Raw genomic sequence first — 18,197 nt, 5'->3', positions numbered from 1 at the left:
TACTTTGTGTATTTGTGTACTTCAGAGGCAAGATAAGTAGTTTCAATGTTCCCTCCAAGTTCACTTTGAGTATCTGCAAAAATACAGGAAATTCAGCCATTGCACTTTCAAGAGTTGTGGGTTTTTTTTGTTTGTTTGTTTGTTTGTTTGTTTGTTTTTTCTTTCTTCATCTTCTCCTTCCCTTTCCTGTTGCTCGTCTTCTAGCTCTACTTTGAACATCGTGCTTCCCACATGCACATGAACTTATATCTTGCTTTTTGGAAAGATTTTTGGTACACCCAGTGTAGAAGTGCTGATGAGGCCAACTTCAGGAGTTCCCTGTGCATAGATATTTGCCCTCCTTTCTTCCTGGTCTTAAATAAATAATGTTCCAGTGGAAAATGACTTCATTTAGAGAGTAATTGCCTTTTCAGTGATAGTTGATTTTTTTATTTTTTTTCCTAAGACTAACCACACTTTTAGTAGTTCTTTCAATTTCTTTTCAGTTTAAAGCAGTAAATTAAACATTTAAAAAAAAAAAAAAAAAAAAAAAGTGTTCATAAGTAGTAGACTTTATCTGAACACAGCCTGCTTTTAAATGATGGGAAAATATTTTTCCTTCCAAATGGGCTTGCCTGTTTCTTTCTTTTTCTCTTATTTTCTTTGCAGGCATGAAATCCAATAAATTTCTATTGCAGTTGCTGGGCTTGAGGGAGAAAAGGAAAAGGAAAAGTAGAAAGCTATTGGGAAGCGTCAAACGCAGAGAATGATGAAGTACATTTCATAGCAGCCAATTCCAACCCCCAAATCCCTATTGTGCGGGAAGGCTTTCCAACTCACACAGGAAATTCAGCCATTGCACAACACACTATTAATGATTTATATACACCACACCACTGCTCTTGTTCACTAGCAGAGCCAGGTTGTGTTAATAAAGGAATTTCAGGAAAAAGGGTCCCCGCATGCTGAGTTGTTTTGCTCAATGCAGTATATGCTGCCTTCATAAATCAAAAGAATTTAGGGCTCTACAATCTTTGAGAGCTGCTTTTTTTTCCTTTTTTTTTTTTTTTTTAATCTGATTCACCTAGGAATATTTTCTATAAAGAATGAATGAACTGTTGGATGAGATCTATCTATCTATCTCAGCTGTTTTAGGGTTGATTGGTTTGCTTCACAGTGGCATTATGCTTCCATTTGTTTTCCATTTGGTATTTATGCTTTATGGTGTTGTCTATGGAAGGATGATAGTATGGCTTTATTAACATAAAGAGATGCAGATGACATTATATTCTGTCTTCTTAGACATAACTAAGTAAAATGTAAAAGCAAAATGTGCGTTTTAGATAACGGGTACAAAATTGATTTGTTTACTATAACAGTGTAATAGCACTCCCTAAAGCATTTGTGTTACTTTAAAATTAGGATTTTTTTATTAGCAAAAATGTTTCTCTGTTTTGCAGTAAATATGAGTTAATTTTTAGACTTATCTGAAAACATTGTTTTCTAATAGGAACTGTGGAAATGGGTACTTAATTTTGTATTTATTCACATAATGCGTGTTTTCAAATACTAGATCAACGATGATATTACTAGAGAATATATTTATATATTTACATTAGATAGAAATGTAGATAAAGAGGGATGTTTTTTTTTTTTTTAAAAAAAAAAAAAAGCCCTCGAATTCTGATGTGAAATAGTGTTAAGCAATGTCATGGGACACTATCCTAGAAAATAAACACTTATTTTGATGCTTATGCAATCCAGTCTTTACTTTCCATTATTGCTTTACAAAAGGAGGTGGGGGGGAGGGGAATAATTACAGGGAACGTGTTCTGCAGTTCAAAGGAAACTGGCTTTCCAGGGGAATCTTAAGATTTTGTATTACACAGCAGGCACAATGTTTTCAGTCTATTTGGATCATTCAGAGTCATTGATTCATGTAACTTTTGCTCACAGAAAAATGTGACTGCCCTGTCTTGGCTTTGTTACAATAGAAAATATGGTTCTTTCCCAGCTTTATGGAAGTCAGCATTGTGCAAATCGGTTTTACAGAAGTTACAGCTACTACTGCGAGAAATTGTAGTTTGTATAGTCCGAAGATAAATACCTTATTTTCCATTTTTATAACTGGTTTAAACATCGTGGATTAATATGCGACAGGTGCCCAGTAAATGAGGTTTATGTTCATAGAGTGCTATTCTTGTATTTGTTTGTCCTCTATTATTTGGGTGCATGAGTGTTTCACTGTGTTTAATTATGTCTGTGAGGCACAAGACAACAGTCAACATCTGCTCTATTGTTTCCTTGGTTTACAGATAGCTTTGGTGAGTTATTAAACAATCTATTTTTCAAACGGAAAACAGAGAAACATGCTGCACCCATATTATGTAATTTTGTAAAGGTACATTATGTAATTAGTTGTCTAGTATTTGCAAAATAATCATTTGTTTTGGTCAAATAAATGCTATTCTATTAAAAATGTGATGGTCTCAGCAATTTTTAGCAAATAAAGAATTTCTAATTTATAATATATATGGGTTAAGTTGATTTCATCTTGCATTCTATATGTTTTTAATGTATCTTATACAATTTCATAGCATTATTTAAATATATAGCAAAATAAAAAACAGAAATTTGTATCAACTTTAATTTTATTTATTACTGAAGCAGCTCTTACTGATTACAGATAAAGTATGAATTAACTTGAGTTACTTTCATGTCAAAGTTAACTTTACTCCCAAAGTATCAGTTGGGGAAGACAGTGCTCAAGCTGCCTGTACTCTCACAGATCTTACTCGGGGCAAAGCAACACCTAGCCCTCCCCTGCCAAGAGAAGTTCCTGTGTGCTAGCAGGAGGACAGCACTGTAGAACTTCTCTTTCCAAATGTATTTCTTGTTGGAAGAACGTTTCATTATCACTTGTTTCACTATTTTTTGTTTTGTTTTAATGTACCTGTCAACAGTTTTAAGCTTATATAGTGCTGTCAGCTATACTCTCTATTATAATAAAGGTAAATCACTGCATATAGCATCTGATTGTTTTTGCCTTAAAAAGAAAATATAGAAAAAATATACCGAGACTCTAATGATGAGCACATCCTAAAAGTTCAGCCTTCTGTAAGTTTCATCATTGAAGAAAGTTGCTTGTTAAAAGTGTTCAAGGAAGAAAACAAGGTTGTAGTATTTTCACAGTATTCAAACGGCTCCTGTATACAATTATAGAGCTACAGCTATCTACATCTCTTTCTTATATATGTGCATTTGAGGCTTTTGAAATACTGTTGATGTAATGTAGTTGGTTTAGTACAAAGGTATGTCTTTGAAGTAAAGTTGTTCAGTATCATTTTAACATAAACTAAACTACCCCTTAATAAATGAAAAACTGAATTGAAAGACAGATGTATTATATACATAGTTCCTCAGAAAAATATGCATCATTGACTTCGAGGACTAATACTGCAGATGCTTATTTAAGTGTTACTTTGCAAAATTTGTTTTTAGCATGGAACAAAAATCTCACTTTTTCAGCAAGGGCTTGTAAGATACTTAATCTCCCTCACACCTACCCAGGTGCATCAACTGTGAAAGATATAAATATGAGACAGGGATTTCAATCTTTCAGATCTCAAACGCTCATCAGTAGGTTTGCAGCATTACAAATGCAATTTTGATTCTTGCTTATTCCATAAATGTTGGAAAATGGAAACTCAAACAGGAACTTCTTATTTATTTATTTTTAAGGGAGAAATGTCAGAGTAATACTGCTCGTAGTGAACTCTTTCAAGATATTTCCAGAAACCCATTGGAGGAGAGGAAAACAAAACAAACAAACAAAAAAACTTTTCTATAATATTTATTGCTAGATGGTTCTGTAGGGCATGTCTCCTAGGAACTGCTTTTTAAAAATAAACATGTGTTTGTATACAACCAAAGAAACTGTGAAGGACTGGAGCACCAAGGAGCTTGTTCCAGTGTGCAAAGCAGAAAGAAATTTTTAATGGGAGAGAAAAATAGGGTTGGACATGTTGGGGTAGATCAGGACAGTCTGACTACCACTGAGGAAGTGATCATTGGCTTTACTGTGAAATAAATGTATTGTACTGGTTATGGACGTTTTCTTTACTGTATTCTTGTATATTTTGCTTGTGAATAGTTTTAAGTGTTTATCTGCACTAAAACTAAAAAAAAAATTTGTGTCCTCTCCCAGTAGAAAATGAGCTTTGAAACTGCTTGATGGAAACTCTAAGAGAAAGTGGTGTTTTCAGATTTATGCAGAAAGATGTGTTATAGGAGGTAACATCTGATCCGTGGTAGTGGCTGATGCTGTTTGTATAGCTTCATCAGGAATTAGTCCCATGGAGAACAGCACTATTCAGTATTTTATTTGTATGACTTCAAAGAGTTAATCAAGGCTGAACAGTAGAGGATAAAAATTTAGAAAGTTTAGTTTTTACTAGTATCACAGATAGCCAAGTAGATCAATACGGTATAGCAAAGATTTACTGTATACACAGTAGAAGTTATGCTAAATTACACAAAACATTTATGGAAGCAGACTCTGTAGGTAACCTATAGTTAAGAAAAAAATCAAGAAAATTATTAAGAAACAAAAAAAATTAAAAACAAACAAACAAACAAAAAAACAACTTTGAAAAGAGTTTCTGTAAGAATTCACTAGTCCCAACTGACTCATTTTCCATTCCAGAATCAGACAGTTCTTAAGAAGCAGCTATGTAGCACTCTTCTTTCATTGCAGTACCAGAGATGTTCCTATAATAGCATTTGCAATGAAGATGTGCCAATGTTATGTATGCGAGCAATGCAATACGAACTTCTAGTATAATTCCTGTTTGAGCAACATGACTCAAGATTTGTAGTGGGATATTACATTTCTTATTTCCATTTGTTACCAGGATTCAGTAACGCACCTTCTGGTGTTTTGCCATTTTTTGTAAACAGTATGCATTGCATTTCTCCCATTTAGGGGCAGGCAATTTTTTGAAAAAATTTTGAGGAAGCATAAGTTGCTCACAGTCAAAGAGTTTAATATTTATTTATTTATTTTTTGTTTGAGCCTCCTTTGAACTGCAGGAGAACTGGTCATATCTCAGTTCTTAAAATTAGACTGCTTGCTCTGTCTTCTTTCTTGAAGCAATAAGATCTTACTAATATGAATTGAATAGCCCTAATATCAGCTAAAAAAAGAAATAGAAATAAAAATAGAGTTAATCCTCTTGTTTTCCTTCTTCTCTGCACAAATTTACACCAATCCTTTGCTAGTACACACTTTGGTTTGATTAAAACCTAAGTGAAGGTGATATTATAAAGACCATCATTCTTTATTCCTTTTTAACGTAAAAAGGAATTGACCAATAAGCTAAGTGGATGACAGGAAGGGCTGTTACTATTTGGCATTGATACAATAGTGTTATGATTTTCTGTTCTTCAGTCCTTATTCTATCCTTTTCTGTTACTCTGATCAGCAGCGCAATTCCCATAGACTTAGCAATGTCCCCCTGAGGATGTTGCTGTAAGAGAGAACATCAGAAATAGTGTTCATATGAATTCAGTATCCGCTGTTGGTTGCTGTAGAAAACTACCTGTTTGGAAGAACACTTATTGAGAAATAGAATGTCTAATGAATAAGCAGGAAATTACCTAATGGATCTTGGGGGAGGGTAGAAAAGAAAACATATGATGTGATTCTTTAAGGTGGGATTTATTTACTGTATTACCCAGAAGACTTGTGGAAGCATGATCCAGGAAACATTTCTTTTTTCCACAAAGTAGCTTTCTTTTGTGCTTGTAGAGGGTAGCAGGGCAATTGCACTCACATTGACCTGGCCTCAGCCACGAACCCTCTGACTAAGGGCAGAAGAGATCTAACATACCTCAGGAACAGTCGGGTGTTCCTGTGATATGCAGCCTCTTAGCTGCATAGCCCATGTGCAGCTGCTACCTGTAAGACATCAAACTGAGTTTAGGAGTGGTGGCTGAATTGCTGAATATGGGATTAAGTGTCTGTCCAAACAGTTGCATTAGGGGATACCTATGAGACTGAATTATCTTCATACATAAGAAACCTTTTTTTCAGCTGTTCTAACTTCGTGATATTTAGATTTAGAAGCAAACTTCTTATCAGCTGTGCCTTTTAATTCTTTCAGCCAAATCCTGCCTGCTTCAGATGCTCCTAGATTCTTGGCTAAACCTCAGTACTTAAAAAATATTGCTGATGTCTTGAATTGAAATGAATTATAGCTTGCATTACAGCTAATGCCATCAGGTTCTGATATTTTATTTCCAGAGAATATGAAACTTGCTACTTCTGAACTGCAATTCCTTCTGATCCATTTGAAGATGCATAGGGGCTTTAATATTTGTGAGTTTGAATCAGTTATTTCTCCAAGGTATGCTGCTCACTTAGGAGATCTGTCCTATGCTAGTTTCTGCAATCAAATCATTGCACTTGGCATAGGAGGGTGCTTAAATGATGCATTTATGCAGGCAGGAGGCATGGTTTGATACCATCTTGTGATTCACCATCCAGTCCTATTAATATGAACCTTACTCAAGGGAATGAGTAGCTCTTACTTGTCAGCAAACCCTGTGTGTATTAAGGGGGTGAAGTTGTATTGAAAGAACCTTATAGTGATACTCTGCTGTTCTTAAGGGAAGCAAATGAAAACTGTATTTTGATGAATAATGAATGTGATAATTGGGGTCAAGAAGTCATAGCTTCCTGTGGTGCAGTAGTGAAGAGCAACCTGACTTCAGTAATAAAGAGAAATACAGTTGACCAGATTTGGCAATAAACCCGTGGCTATCTGCCATCTCCACACAACCAAAGCATGCTACATGACAGTGACAAGTAGGTGTCATGTGTGCATTGTTCTAGAATACACTTATATTTCTGAGATCCTGTCTTATGCTTGTTAGTGTCAACAAGAAGACAGCCATGAACAGATACTGAGTGAGACTCACATGCTCAAGCATTGGGAAACATCTTGTGTGAAATGGATGATCTAGCATGGCATTGCTTTGATATATCAATAGCATTCATTAAAAGTGGTTATTGATTAAAAGTCAGTCTGTTCCTCATATGTGAGGAAAATTATATTTTCTTGTTGCTGCTCTGTATTTGCAAATGAATGCACACCCAAGGGAAATTCTGTACAAAATGCAATCTACCCAAAACTGCTTAACTTCATCTAGTTAAGAAGGTTCTCAACTTCCAGAATCTTGAGGTAACCTCACTGCTCTCTAGCTTCTGAGGTGGGGAAGTGCAGAGCGAGGTGCCAGTCTCACTGATAGAATGCAGGGGAACAGATCAAAGCTGCACCTGAGGAGGTTCTGACTGGGGATTATTTAAAAAATAAAAGTAAATAATGCTGCGAGGGTGGTCAAACACTGGAACGAGCTTCCTACAGGTCATTGATGCCCCAAGCCTGTCAATGTTCAAGAGACATTTGGATAATTCCCTTAATATCCTTTCACTTTTGGTTAGCCCTGAGGAGGTCAGGCAGTTGGACTTGATCTCTGAAGGTGTCTTCCAACTGAACTATTATACATCTTTTTAGGAAACGGTAGATAAATACAAGAGTAATGAGGTGAACATGGGAAAGATTATTCTTGAACATTGAAAATGCAACTGACTTGGTACAATATCCAATGATAGGAACTATGTAGGAACAGCTGTTACAGAACTCCAGAAGGAAATGAAAACAATGCAATGCTCATAAAGACATAGGTATATTAAAGACTTTTGCAACATGGCTTCTGTCTTGTGAACAAGTAGTAAAAAAAAAAATCAACTCTTGGTAGTTAAAGCAATCTTTTTTTCCTACTTCAGCCAACTTTTCTGAGTGATGCAGGAGAAGATGAGATGAGCAGGGGAACTTGAACAGATAAAATTGTGCAGGACCACAGAATTCTTTATTGGAGGAGTTGCGCTTTGTATGGCTTGCATCGCCACTGTGCTAGAGCACTTCTCGTAGCTTTACAGGGTGGTTAACATTCTACATCATTTCATGCATAGTCTAATATTATCCTTCTTCCTAGTTCAACGCCCAGCACGTTAAATAACTGAAGTTACTGGATTAATCCTGCTTTAATTCTGATGATAATGCTGACACAAAAAGACAAACCTGGTTGTGATTCAGAATTTTCCTAATTCATATGAAAACACGGATAAGTCAAAAGGTACCTATAGCTTTTTTTTTTTTTTTTTTTTTTTTCCCTCTCCCAGAGAGTGATAGCTCACAGATTGTTCTCCAGTTTTGTGCCATGATATATATGGATAATGACAGGTCATCAGGTTTCTGCAGGGGCTAAAGTGAAGTCTAGCCATGGAGGCATTCCTTAACTCATTTTTCTCTTCTTCCTCTCTTTGCCATGCATGTATTACCTCCAATATATTGCCACGTATTGGAAGTGAATTTTTATGATTCACTGAATGGTAAATCACTCTGTTTACTGACTACTGAGAGACAAATTTGTTTGTCTAGTAGCAATCTAGTCAAAGAAGGAACTGATGTTTTCTAAGGGTGCAGAAGAAAACAAAGCATTTATGGCAAAAAACCCTACCTAATCACATTTCTTAAAAAGTGATGCTACGTGTATTTACACCTTTGTATGTGTTTGTTCTTTTATATTATCGTCATAGGTGATGATCCCCTTGTACCTGACAGTTCTCTTCAAAAGAGATTTACAGTTTAGGATACAATAGATGGATACAAATGTATAGGTTACTTGCGGAGAAGCAGGGATATTTGTCATCAGATTACTAAGCAGTCAGTTTATCTATCAGTCAGGTGTCAATACTTTTGTGTGGCATTCTGGCAAGAGAAGGTTTTGCAAGCTGAAAGAGAACATTTGTAAACATTTACAAGAAGTTCTTACCTGATTTCAGAAAATTATAGGAGAAAGCATTGATGGTATTTTGAGTACAGTTAGGAGGTGGAGGAGAGTAACAGTTGATGTAATATGGAAAAGAAACAGATCTTTTGACAGTTCACAGTAGTAGGCAGGGTAGGAGTAAGCTGAAGTGAGCCCTCGAAGGTGATGACAAGTGCCTTACGGTTGCTGAGGTAGTAAAGAGACGTTGTGGGGCAGCACAGGAAAGGAAAGCAGAAGTGATCTTTGCGGGAGCATTCCAAACAAATTACAGAGGAAATGTGCCATTCTTTACTCAGTGAGATACCAGAGCAGTGAGTCAATCAGTGCACAGCTCTGACAGGAAAAGACAATGTTTGGAGCTAATCAAACCAAAGAATAAGGACTGACCATGTACTCAGAAGTTGAGATTTGCTGATGTGTTGTACTTCAAATGTATGACCAGTTGCCCTTTAGTGTGAAAGGCATGATTTTTCTAGGGCTAAAAATTGATTCCCAAATATGCTTCCTAGGTTTTTGCTTGTGATTCTGTCTGAAGTGCTTTGTCATCATTAAAAAAGTAGATTCCCCCCACCCCAAGCATGACATTGAATTGTATATTAAAAAAAAATAATAAATAAATAAAAAAGGGAAGCCAGAAGGTTAAACTTCAGTACAGCTGAAGAAATGAACTGAATTGTTGGCTATCAGATTGGAAAAAATCATGTGAGCTCCTGGGACCAAATTAAAAACTAGCTGCAGATGAACGAGCTTATTATTTCAGATAAGAAACTATGTTTGGAAGATGAGTGTGTTAATACTAAATACAAATGTTCCACATACTCAGAACGGGTATCACTCAGTTTAAACAATTTCTATATCCTTTCTCTATATGCTAGTGTAAATTGAGATGCTCAATAAACTTGGAAGACTGACTGCATCAGCCATATTTGTATTTCAAGGATAGTAGAAATCTTAAATTAATATATGTGATATTTTATAATTAAAAGTCACTAATATATCCATGCTGTATTTTAGTTCAACTGTTAAGTATAACTGGAGCTGTCTGGAGAACTGGCACAAATGAGCTTTTACATGTACTTGAAGCTTGGATTAAAAGAGTGGAGTAATGGCAGCAGCTGATGACAGGGTTCAAGTTTGGACAGTGCATCTGTTGCCCTCAGAGAGCTATTGACCATGTATGATTTTAGAATAAAGGTGGAAGTAAAACATTTGGAAAACGAGTATCATAATAAAAGTGGCAGCTGTCCTGGCTGAGGAGAAGAGGGGAAAAAAAAAAAAAACAAAACTGTAGGACAACTTATCCCATCCAGCAATATTTAATGTCTGGGTCAGCTTGACTCAAGATCTCAAGCAGTGATATTCAGTGCAGTTCACCTTCTCTTTCAGAGCATGTATGGTGCTAAACTTGTAACTTTTTTTTTTTTTTTTTTTAGGTTCAATAACCTAAAGTTGCTATAAATAATGGAAAACTACCCAAGAGACTTGGAAACTATTTTCTCCTCCCAGTTCTGTGTTTTCCTCTATTGGAAAACCATGAGAAAATTTAAAGAGAAAATGGAGAGCATTTGGAGAACAGGAAAGGTGGCCAGAAAGCAGGAGGCTTAAAGAAGAGTTTAAAGGTATCAAATAAGAAATAGCATACGCTATGAAGAGGTTGCCAAAGTGATACTTGAATTATTTATGATCTTTGAGCTGAGAAACAGCCTAATATTGGAAAGAAGTTTCCAAAAAAAAAAAAAAACAAAAAGAAAGACATTTGTTGGTATTACTGGAGTTAGATATAGGCCTTAAGAAGAATTAATTATTTGGCAGAAATGCGGAAGTATGGTCTGAATAGATCACTTCTGTCAGGATCAGATTAGAGCATACATCATTGATTGTCTGATGACTGCACTGCAGGGACCTGGTGTTTCCAGGCAGTGTGGCTCCATAAATGTTGCTGGTTTTTGTCTTGAACCACAGTAAGAATAGCCATCTGCTTTTGCTCTGGGAGAACATCTTGGTTTCATGTCATTGTTTAATGCACCATAGAATCACGAAATATCTTGAGTTGGAAGGGCCCCATGAGGATTATCAAGCCCAGCTCCTGGCTCCACACAAGGCCACCCAAGAATCAGAGCGTATGTCTGAGGGCGTTGTCTCAACACTTGAAATCTGACAGGCCTGGTGCTGTAACCTCTTCTGTGAGGAGCCTGTCCCAGTGCCTGACCACCCTCTCAGTGAAGAACCTTTCCTTAACACCCAGTCTGACCCTCCCCTGTCCCAGCTCCATGCCATTCTCTTCTTGTCGTTGTCCCCAGAGAGCAGAGCTCAGCGCCTGCCCCTCCGTGCCCCTCGTGAGGGAGCTCCAGGCTGCCATGAGGCCTCCCCTCAGCCTGCTCTGCTCTGGGCTGAAAAACCAAGGGACCTCAGCTGCTCCTCATGCATCTTGCCCTTTAGGCCCCTCATCACTGTCATTGCCCTCCTGAGAAATACATTCTAATAGAACATTTAGATATAATATGCAGATGGGATAAAATCTTTGTTCATTTTTGCACCTTTTTTTTTTTTTTTTTTGTGTTCTGCCTTGAATGTGTAGTCTAGTTTTCAGACATAGTTAGAATCATAGAATATCCTGAGTTGGAAGGGACCCATAAGGATCATCAAGTCCAACTCCTGGCACCACACAGGTCCACCCAAGATTTTAGACCATGTGACTAAGTGCACAGTTCAAACGCTTCTTAAATTCAGACAGGCTTGGTGCCGTGACTACTTCCCTGGGGAGCCTGTTCCAGTGTGCAGCCACCCTCTTGGTGAAGAACCTCTTCCTGATGTCCAGACTAAACTTCCCCTGCCTCAGCTTAACACCATTCCCGTGGGTCCTATCACTGGTGATTACGGAGAATAGGTCACCTGCCTCTCCATTCCCCCTTGTGAGGAAGTTGTGGACTGCAATGAGATCTCCCCTCAGCCTCCTCTTCTCCAGACTGAACAGGCCCAATGACCTCTGCCGCTCCTCATACGTCTTACCCTCTAGGCCCTTCACCATCTTCATTGCCCTCCTCTGGACACTCTCCAGCAGTTTCTTGTCCTTCTTTTACCGTGGTGCCCAGAACTGCACACAGTACACAAGGTGAGGCCACACCAGCGCAGAGCAGAGCGGGACAATCACCTCCCTCGATCGACTAGCAATGCTGTGCTTCATGCACCCCAGGACACAGTTGACCCTCCTGGCTGCCAGGGCACACTGCTGGCTCATATTCAACTTGCTGTCAACCACAACCCGTGGATCCCTCTCTGCAGGGCTGATCTCCAGCGTCTCGTTGCCCAGTCTGTATGTATAGCCAGGGTTGCCCTGTCCCTGGTGCAGGACCCGGCACTCACTTTTGTTAAACTTCATGTGGTTGGTGATCGCCCAGCTCTCCAATCTGTCCAGATCCCTCTGCAAGGCCTTTTCACCCTCATCTGAGTCCACAACTCCTCGGAGTTTGGTGTCGTCAGCAAATTTGCTCAAAACACCTTCTAGTCCTACATCCAAATCATTTATAAAAACATTGAAGAGGACTGGCCCTAAAGTGGAGCCACTAGTGACCGTCTGCCAGCCAGATGTGGCCCCATTTACCTTTGGGCTCTGCCCACCAGCCAATTGCTCACCTATCGGATGACTTTGTTTAGCTGTATGCTGGACATTTTGTCCAGTAGGATCCTATGGGAAACCATATCAAAAGCTTTGCTGAAGTCCAAAAAGATCACATCAGCTGGTTTCCCTTTATCTACTAGATGGGTGATCTTATCATAAGAGGAAATCAAATTTGTTAGGCAGGACCTACCTGTCATGAACCCATGTTGGCTGGGACTAAGGACTGCATTGTCTACCAGGTGTATTTCAGTAACTTCAAGGATCATCTTCTCCATAATTTTACCAGGCACTGACATGAGACTGACAGTCCTGTAATTGCTAGGGTCTTCTTTCTTGCTCTTCTTGAAAACTGGCACATTTGCCAGCTTCTAGTCTACTGGGACCTCTCCAGATTCCCAAGATCGATGAAAAATAATTGAGAGAGGTCACGCAATGATGTCAGCCAGCTCTTTAAGCGCCCTGGGATTATGCCTCTATTTCTTTCTGTGTGTATTCTTACAATATAGTATTTTTCATTTCCTTGTCTTCTCAAATGATTTCACTACTGACTTGCTAAAAAGTCACTATTAGAGCACTCATGTTAGTAGGTAGAGCTCTGTGCTAAAACACAAGATTATGTATGTTAGGGCATTAAACTAACAGGCCTGCAATGGGGGGGGGGGGGGGGGGGGGAGGGGAATGTTAAGCATAGGATGTTTTTGTTTTATTCCTCACCTTTGTATTGGCTGACCTTCCACTGTTACTTTAGCACGCTTGACCTATACTGCTCACTTTTTAGGACCAGCCTCGTTCTAGGAGGTCATAGCAAGACTACTGTCAGATTTTTAATTGATTGTTCAGTCAGTTTACCTATAGGATAATCATTTTCTCTTAATTAATTCAAATAATGCATTGTATTATTGGGGCAAAAATAATCTTTAAGTTTTAAAAAGCTGTGTATTTTATGAACTTCTTAGGTATGATTCAGATGGTATCAGCTGGGAGTGTTCAGCTTAACATGACAAAATTCTTATATTGCTACTGATTTTTAAAACTATGTAGTAACTTCAGAACCTTCAGCATTCATTTTTATAAATAATACCTGTCTTTTAACAAAATTCTACAGAAATGAAACAAAAGAAATTGTATGTTTCTGTGTATATATTATATATAAAACTAGTGTTCGTCTATTTTCTTTTTTTTTTTTTTTTCTGTCTTTTCTTTTTAAAATAAATTTTCAGTTGCAGAAAATCCTTGGAATTTTTTAATAAAGAAAGTGGGTTTGGAAACAGTTGAAGGAATCATGCCCTCAATTAGCATACCGAAAATGGCTTAAAATGTTATTTTTTTCTAACAGCATTATACTTTTCTAGAATGTCATGAAAGTGAAAGCTGCATAGCTGTTTAAAATATTCTCACCTGCAGCTTTTAAGGGGGAGTAAGAATACTGGAGTAGGCAGGAAGTAAGTACTGTCATCATCAATGGCTTCAGAATGGTGATTGATATGCATAGTACTGATCATTCTGGCTTTGTCTTAGCAAAAACTTTTAGGCTCATGCTTAACCTTAATCATGCTAGAGGTCCTGCTAAAATGAAACAATTATTAGTGTATTTAATACTCTTCTGGTTTGGTCTCTGTGTCCTCAGCACTCCTTATGGTCAAATTTCATGTAGTCAATGTATTCTTGCAAAACAGGAGTGACCATTAATGCTAACAGTGAACTGTAAAACTTAAGACTAATTTCCATTTTGTATTGCTGGGAGGGAGAATATACTATGAAAACAAATATGTTGGTATAAACTGGTGAAGTTGGTATAGTTGTATTGGCGTAAGTTCAGAATTTGGCACAGGGCGGAGATGCAAGTAAAGCTGTATGTACTTCTGTGGTTTTGATTCACAGAGGTTTGTGCGAACTTAGGTAGCTGGTGCACACATGGGAGATCATCAAAGAGCCCAACCAGAAAGTCAGAGCTTGGATTTGGAGTGCCATACGGCTATACATTTAGAAGCATGTTGTTATAGTGAGGCAAGCAAAGCATCATATCATTAAAACAGGTAATTATAGTTTATTTTCAAATTTTATTTTTATGTATTCCAATCTAAAATGTAGTGAATACAAATGCTACAATAAATGATATAAACTTGATATTTTCATTATTCTTGAATGTTTATACAGCTTGCAAAGGACTGGAAAGGTCTTCCTGTAAGTTAAGATCAGGTTAGGCTACTAACACTATTAGCATCATATCACTTTATTTCTTTTATAAGCTATTCTTTTTTGCTATTATTGATTTGGAAGGCTGTTCTATAACTTCACTTATTCAACACAAAAATGCATTTTAAACATTTCTTGCATAAATGAGGCTAAAAATATTTTTCATAACATTCCTTGTTTATTCAGTGTGCCAGGAATGTCCTTAGCTTCAGAAGTCTCTTTGTCTTACTGTTTCATAGCTTTCTTAGCTTTCTATTACAGCATAGTTGTTCTATTCACCTGAACTACACATAAAGGACTTCCTCTACAGCTGCTGTAATCATTTAAAAAATTATGAATTAAGAGAACCAAACATAATTGGAAATACCTTTGAGAAACACTTAAGAACTGTAACTCATCTTTTTGTATCTGCATCATGCTAGTAGATAAAAGTCCTTCAACAATGAGGTCCTTCTTTTCTTTTTCCTGAGAAGTTTAGAACTGAAGTTGGTTTTTGGCAGAAGCATAACCTTACATTTTGTAATGACTCTCATCCCATTTCTGTTAACAAGTCTGTAAGGTTAAGCAATTCTTCCTATATAATATTATTACCATCCTCAGTAATCACAGTAACTTCCAACTTTGTCATTGGGAAATTTCATCAGCATGTAACATATATATTGAAACAAAAAATGACTAGGTGCTTATAGTGCAATTTAACAGTCCATGGTTGTGTCAGTTGTCCCATTGGAGTCATCTGAGTGAAGCTTCCAGAATTCGTTATAATCTCCATTGCAAAGTGAAAGAAATCCTCTTTCTTTTCCCATGTAGCTTACTCTGTTAGAATAAACAAATAACTAGTAGTTAAAATGAAAATGTTTTTTAGAAGTGAAATATTTCAAGATGAGTTGTAATGGTAATATACTTTCCCATTTTGTTTGTATGTTTCTCTATGAAAGCTAATAACTGATATCATGTTGAAAATTATGAAAATATTTTGGCAAAATCATGTCTGTTTACTGTGTGCTGAATTAAGCTATATAGTTATAAAACTATAATATATATATTATATAACTATATGTATAGTTATAAAACTATATAAAAGATATATATATTTGCTTAATAAGTTTTTCTTAATAAGAAAAGATACATATAGATAGATTTAAAAAAAAAAAAAAAAAAAGATTAATAGCTGAGCATAGTTAGGTGATCTGTGTGAATAGCATTATCCCTAAAAGAAAAATGAAGTCATTCTATGAACAGAAAATGGAGATAGGTAAACATCACATCATCACATGATAATTGCTGTCCTCATTGGCAGCTTCTCAAAAAAAAAACATCATACAGGGTCACTATTTAACATCTAAACTTAGAAATGGCCTAAGGCTGTTAGTAGCAAGGGTCAACATGCACCTGCTAAGGTAGATTTCTAAATCATGCAACCCGTCTGCCTTGATACATGAGAATCAATTACTGAAAGCCTTTCACGATGGTCAAAATGTGACACTAAATAATTGAGTATCACATAAAATCTTGTCTCTAATTAGTTATCTGGAAAAGTAATTATGCAACAAAATCAAGTAGTTGAAATTAGTGATGTGAAGCACCCTGGTTATTCAAAGACTGTAGGAGAGAATGATATATATTTAACTTGTAACAGGAAGTTTTAAACACCTACTTCTTAATTGAATTAAAAAAAAATCTTGCTCAATTGTAATTCTTGACATTAACCATAAAAGATCTATGGCACATAAAACAAGTGTTAATGCCTGAGTTTACTTTGTCTAAAATAAAAATGATTAGCTGTAGAAAAGAATGACTGGCAAATAGTACATTAAAAAGTAAATCTGTTTTGTTTGGGGGATAAAACAGGGTAAATTTCACTCTGTCTCTTACATTGAGTGTAAGTTTAATTAGAGAACAGATATGAGATACTCTAAAGGTCAGGTTTGTTCTTTTTCAAAAAGCTATGATAAATGCAGCAACAGAGATGTGAAAGGTTAGAAAAGCTATTAAAATATAATTTACACTAAGAAGTTGTTAGCTGGCATCAGGTAGCTCAAATATTCAAAATAAGAAAAATGTAATGATTCAAAACAATATATGTTGAATTTAGCAGGCTTAAGTTTCAAATCTCATATATTGTTTAACAGCTATAAATACAGGGAAACAGTTATTTAAACAATCATAATAAAGATGATTTTTAATGGGTTATAATAGCAACTGTTGTCATGTATGTGCCAGTTAAGATAGGAATATTAATTCTAATCCTATTTGAAGACCAGGACAGAGAGTTTGATCTGCATGTGTTTATTACTTAAAATTTGAACGGTATAGAGTAGTTGGTTAGTCATGTTATTTAAGATGGTCCCAAAATAGCACCTTCCTTTTCTTGGTAGAGTTAGCTTTGCAGCTGTTGTCTCTATCTGTTGTCTCTGAAGAAAATTTTAACATTAAGAGTTGCTGACGTCAATTTTTTTCTTTTTTTTACAGCTGATGTGGGCTTTGCCCCTGACAGAAGTTATTTGGTTCTAGCTCTGATTTTGGAAGAAGTTGGTATATAGATTTTCCCCTAACTTTCAATTGATGTGTTTAGCTTTAGTGGGAGTAATACTATCGCTTAAACCATGTTGTCGTCTCAAGGAGTTTTGCTACATCCATATGGAGTGCCAATGATTCTGCCGGCAGCACCATACTTCGCTGGACTTGTTCAGGTAATGCAAGGCCGCTTCCAACAAGCAACTTAACTCTAGTGCACTTAGAGTAATAATTGAAATTTTTATGGTTGAGAAAGCAAACACTTTTAATACAGGCAAAAGCTTTCATGTAGTCAGTGAGAAGACAGTAGGAAATCAAAAAGATGGATCACCCTAATCTGTGTATTGACATCTCTCATGGCTGAATAAATGGTGTAGTTGAGCTATATTTGCTTGTATTGATTTGTCTGCTATTTAACATTCATGCCTTTGCTTCACGAGGTTGACCACAGGGCAGAGGATTTGCTATCCATTCTAGGTTTCTGAGGGACTCAGCATTCCCACAGCAGATCATAAGACGAAGTAACTTACCATGATGTGTTTAGGTTAAGTGTTTTATCACAGCAAGGATGAGTAGTGTTAAATATGCATTAATGCATATGTTACGCATCACACTGAATGAAGTTTTTTTTTTTTTTCTTTTGTGTATGGAAAAATACATCACCTTCACAGAATATTTACACACATCATATTAATTCTTTTGAGTCCTTAAAGTGCAAGATCCTACTTCTGAGAGAGAATTTTATGTTTTAGAAGTTAACTGACAATTCCTGATTTAGTTGTTGTTGTTGATTTGTCTGTTTTTACTGTATTTTTTTTTCAAAAAGTAGAAATGTTCTGATGTTAGACTTAAAATTTTGTATAGATCATATAGATACTACTTAAGCAAAAGCTATTCCATTGTTTACAGAATTAAAAATGACTAAGAAAGAATTCAAGCAACATTTTTGAGCATTCCCCAAATGAACACTATGCACCTTATAAATGTCAGT

At 36.4% G+C, this 18,197-nt stretch overlaps 1 protein-coding gene across 44 annotated transcripts in view; it reads left to right on the top strand.

Moving 5' to 3' along the window:
• RBFOX1 (RNA binding fox-1 homolog 1) overlaps positions 1-18,197 on the top strand; it is an 873,300-nt gene that overhangs the window by 580,921 nt on the left and 274,182 nt on the right. For 11 of the 44 annotated variants that reach the window (XM_084536953.1, XM_084536921.1, XM_084536942.1 and 8 more), the window contains 2 exons: positions 14,375-14,529; positions 17,162-17,382. The exons of 28 other annotated variants lie outside the window; for them this stretch is intronic. In XM_084536953.1, the coding sequence (XP_084393079.1) occupies positions 17,296-17,382 (87 nt within the window). In that variant the 5' untranslated portion in view covers positions 14,375-14,529; positions 17,162-17,295. Of the gene's footprint in view, positions 1-8,037; positions 8,179-10,307; positions 10,494-14,374; positions 14,530-17,161; positions 17,383-18,197 lie in introns of all 44 variants that reach the window. 5 more of the 44 variants (XM_084536924.1, XM_084536925.1, XM_084536926.1 and 2 more) reach the window with 3 other exon arrangements.

Source organism: Aythya ferina, assembly GCF_964211825.1.
Source record: "Aythya ferina genome assembly, chromosome: 15".
Lineage (NCBI taxonomy): Eukaryota > Metazoa > Chordata > Aves > Anseriformes > Anatidae > Aythya > Aythya ferina.
The sequence above is the reverse complement of the archived record's forward strand: the minus strand, read 5'-3'. Positions and strand labels throughout refer to the sequence as shown.